Here is a 4,586-nt window from a genome sequence, read left to right on the forward strand (position 1 = left end):
CACTACACACGCTTCGTATGCGGGAAGTACAAACATATGTCACTACACACGCTTCGTATGCGGGAAGTACAAACATATGTCACTACACACGCTTCGTATGCGGGAAGTACAAACATATGTCACTACACACGCTTCGTATGCAGGAAGTCGAGGATTCAATTCTGTCTGTAACCAATTTGAGGTCATACATCGTAGGCGAAGCACCAATTTATCCCCGAGTGGGGTAATGTTTTATAATCTCTGTTATCTAACTACTTAACATGCGGGACTGTAAATTCGAGGGTCTATGGTTCGTGTCCCATTGCTACAAAATCGCGCCCCTTATTTGGGACTGTGAGTATGCTATAATGATGACAGTCCCACTATTTGATTGGAGGAACCCAAGAGTTGGCGGTGGGTGCTAATCTATCAGTTGAAAATTAAAAACGCCAGGAATTATGTATCTTTGAGCGAAAATCTTAAACAACAATAACACGAATCTATCTACTAGGGATTGGAGCTTTCAGCTGGACATGGCTTATGGTTTGACTGGAGCTTTCAGCTGGACATGGCTTATGGTTTGACTGCAGCTTTCAGCTGGACAATCCTTATAGTTTGACTGCAGCTTTCAGCTGGACATGGCTTATGGTTTGACTGGAGCTTTCAGCTGGACATGGCTTATGGTTTGACTAGAGCTTTCAGCTGGACATGGGTTATGGTTTGACTGGAGCTTTCAGCTGGACATGGCTTATGGTTTGACTGGAGCTTTCAGCTGGACATGGCTTATGGTTTGACTAGAGCTTTCAGTTGGACATGGCTTATGGTTTGACTGGAGCTTTCAGCTGGACATGGCTTATGGTTTGACTGGAGCTTTCAGCTGGACATGGCTTATGGTTTGACTGCAGCTTTCAGCTGGACATGGCTTATGGTTTGACTGCAGCTTTCAGCTGAACATGGCTTATTGTTTGCTATTTAACGCAACATTTTTATCTGTCTGTGTTAGGATGTCAGTATATTATTGTTAAACTCTTATTTTTACAACAATATATGTTTCAATAGCTCGATGTGTATTTCTATAGGTGAGACAACTCGGGCCTTAGCCACTGCAAAAGCAGCAGTTATGTTAGGAGACAGCCAATCAAAGACTTTGTTTCAAGATGTTGTAGATAAAATAGCTGAAACATACAATACTGGGTATGTATTATGATGAGCTAATTTTTTGAGATAATCTTAATTTGTATAAATGTCGTTTATCTTATATTCCACGTATTTCTCCTAGAGAGTTTTATATATGTATAATGGGATTGTCAGATATGCACGAATGTTTCATCTAAATTTCACACGAGAGTTATGATTTAAATATTTATAAAGCGCAAGTGTTAAATTTAGTATTTTTAGAAGCGAAATTTTATCGCAGATTTGCATACGTGACTGTTTACGAATCATTTGTTGTGTAGTTCAATTGTTGTGAATTGACGTCACATTACTAGAACCTTCTGAATTTTTCTCGTTGCTTTAAGTGAGTATTGTTACATCATAACATCTCGTAGTTTGTAGAAAGTTCAAGGCGTCAGTCGGGCAATATATATATATAGGCGAAAAAGTTAAGTTACGTTAGTGAAAGTAAAAGTGAAGTTGGGATGTGTGTGAGTTTAGCCATAACGGGCGATTTCTAAAATGAGTTTCACAGCTTGTATTGAACAACGAGTAGAGGAGAAAAATTTGTCTTATCAAAGGGTGTTCTAAAGTAATTGAACCCACCTCTGTGGACTTTGACGAAAAAGAAGCAATTATTTACAGTTTTGGATATAACTGTGATCACAAGTAATGTAAATAATTTTTGTACATACGTTTGACTTATTTTAATATATTATTGGATTGTGTGTTGTTCCTTTATTGTTGACATTTATCACCAACAAGTCACAGACACCTACTGTAAAGAATCCGGCCCCTATTTAAACCTGACATAGACGATCTGTTGCTGCTAAACATTTTCTTTAATTATTAAAATTAAATTGTGTGAAAACAGATAAAATGTAATTTAAAATAAGAGATATTGAAAAGTTTACGAACAGGTTCATGATATATTTAGTTAAAACATGTATTAATGAGAGTCATTAGACTCCCTTTTTTATGTGTATTTTTACTTATTATGCTTTTAAATGTTCAAGAAAATATTAGATAATAACGAACTTGGTATTTTTCAGGTTAAAAATATGTCATCAGAACTATCATGAAATATTTACTTTTCACCTGAATGTATTTAATAATACTAATGTTTCAGAAAAAAATGTCATTAATCTATGTAATTCTTGTGTCTGTTACGGAAATCACGTGTGTGCGTATGCTTATTTAGATAGTAAGGTGCACGCGCATTATCATGACAGACAAAAACTGAGTATTATTATAATACACCCGCAAACCATTTGCGCTCAGATTAGTGTCTTTATTACAACAGTACTTCTTTAAATACAGGAATAATACAAAATAATTCTAATCGTAGAAACCGAAATATTGTCATACTTTAATTCTGCTGTCCATACGCCTTATTAGCACGCGCAGTAAAACTTTTACCCAGAAAAAAACAGTGCAAGCACCTGCCTGCGCCAGAGAGCTCGAAAGCTCAACCAACAAGTCGCTATAACTGCTCTATGAACAAAGGAACAACAAAAAAGGTGGATGTAAATATTCTTTATTAACCTTTTAGTACAATAACGTTAAAAGCTTGAAGTTTTCCAAAAGGTCTGACAGTAGGTCCTAGAATAACATTATTAGTTTATTTATCGATAGCATTAAGTACAGTATAGTTTAGTCCTAACTAAGCTAATGTAAAAAAACGTACACGATACAGTGTTAATTTATCTCTTTATCGAACTTAGGCCTAACATTAATTAAGGTTTTATAAAGTACGACCTAAACACAATCGGTGTCTACGATTAAATTTCGTTTCTGTTATTCTACAAATCTTGTATTTAAAGAAATAATGCTCAGTAGATATACTAATTTGACAGCAAACGTTTTGCGGGTCTCTACTAGTATATTATAAATCAGAAAATAACAAACACTTTAATTTATGGCTTATGTTCTTAAGTACAGAGTGGCACATTTTATAAAACTATAAATTCTAAAAGAGCTTTGTATTTGTTTATGTTTAAATTTAGACTAACAGCCGATATCACAAACACAGCCATTGCTGATGAAGCACTTGAGTTTATACACTTGTCGCTTATAACGCTAGAGGACACCACCATCAGATCTGACACTTTACTAAACCTTGTAGAATTAAGCAGAAAAATCTCGGAAAGTTTGACTGGATCATTAACTTCAAGCTGTGAGTTTGAATAATATTTTTTTTAAAGTACGAATTATTTATAAGTATTCGATTGATTTTATTTGTAATCAATGCATCTTCTTTGTGATTAAATATCAATTAATAATCATAACAATGATACATAAATATGAAATAAACTAAACTTTTATTAATAAGTTAATCTAAAATCCAAATTTAACAGCAAGTTTTACTTAATTTCGAATTTTGTTTTATTCAGAAAATATAAAACTATGTTTAATATTAAGTCATCAGTGCAAACTTTTGGAGCAGACAGTGTACAATTTCCAAACAAAATTAGGCCCGGCATGGCCAGGTGGTTAGGGCGCTCGACTCGCAATCTGAGGGTCACGGGTTCGAATCCCCGTCCCACCAAACATGCTCGCCCTTTCAGCCGTGGGGGCGTTATAATGTGACGGTCAATCCCACTATTCGTTGGTAAAAGAGTAGCCCAAAAGTTGGCGGTGGGTGGTGATGACTAGCTGCCTTCCCTCTAGTCTGACACTGCTAAATTAGGGACGGCTATCGCAGATAGCCCTCGTGTAGCTTTGCGCGAAATTCAGAAACAAACAAACCAAACAAAATTCTAATATTCAGAAATTAACTTTTATGTAGACATTAAATGTTTTGTTTGTATATTTGTTTCTCACGATATTTTTTGATGTGTAATTTCGCAAAATTTCTTTCAAATCAAAATATTTTACAAAGTAAAGTAGTATACTTACTTTTTTTCTTGTTGTTGGGATAGAACTATTTTACAAAGCCTAAGTAAAGTAGTACACTTACTTTTCTTCTTGTTGCTGGGATAGAACTATTTTACAAAGCCTAAGTAAAGTAGTATACTTACTTTCTTCTTGTTGTTGTTGTTGGGATAGAACTATTTTACAAAGCCTAAGTAAAGTAGTACACTTACTTTTATTCTTGTTGTTGGGATAGAACTATTTTACAAAGCCTAAGTAAAGTAGTACACTTACTTTTCTTGTTGTTGTTGGGATAGAACTATTTTACAAAGCCTAAGTAAAGTAGTATACTTACTTTTCTTCTTCTTGTTGGGATAGAACTATTTTACAAAGCCTAAGTAAAAAGCAGTATACTTACTTTTCTTCTTGTTGTTGGGATAGAACTATTTTACAAAGCCTAAGTAAAGTAGTACACTTACTTTTCTTCTTCTTGTTGGGATAGAACTATTTTACAAAGCCTAAGTAAAGTAGTATACTTACTTTTCTTCTTGTTATTGGGATAGAACTATTTTACAAAGCCTAAGTAAAGTAGTATACTT

General features: G+C 34.4%; 1 protein-coding gene across 1 annotated transcript in view; it reads left to right on the forward strand.

Moving 5' to 3' along the window:
• Positions 1-4,586, forward strand: part of LOC111083071 — a gene marked incomplete at both ends in the record, with an annotated part of 31,237 nt that overhangs the window by 22,955 nt on the left and 3,696 nt on the right. The window contains one exon of the mRNA XM_022379306.1: positions 1,059-1,173. Within this exon, the coding sequence (XP_022235014.1) occupies positions 1,059-1,173 (115 nt within the window). The remainder of the gene's footprint in view (positions 1-1,058; positions 1,174-4,586) is intronic.

The sequence above is a fragment of the Limulus polyphemus genome, unplaced genomic scaffold (assembly GCF_000517525.1).
Source record: "Limulus polyphemus unplaced genomic scaffold, Limulus_polyphemus-2.1.2 Scaffold8086, whole genome shotgun sequence".
NCBI lineage: Eukaryota > Metazoa > Arthropoda > Merostomata > Xiphosura > Limulidae > Limulus > Limulus polyphemus.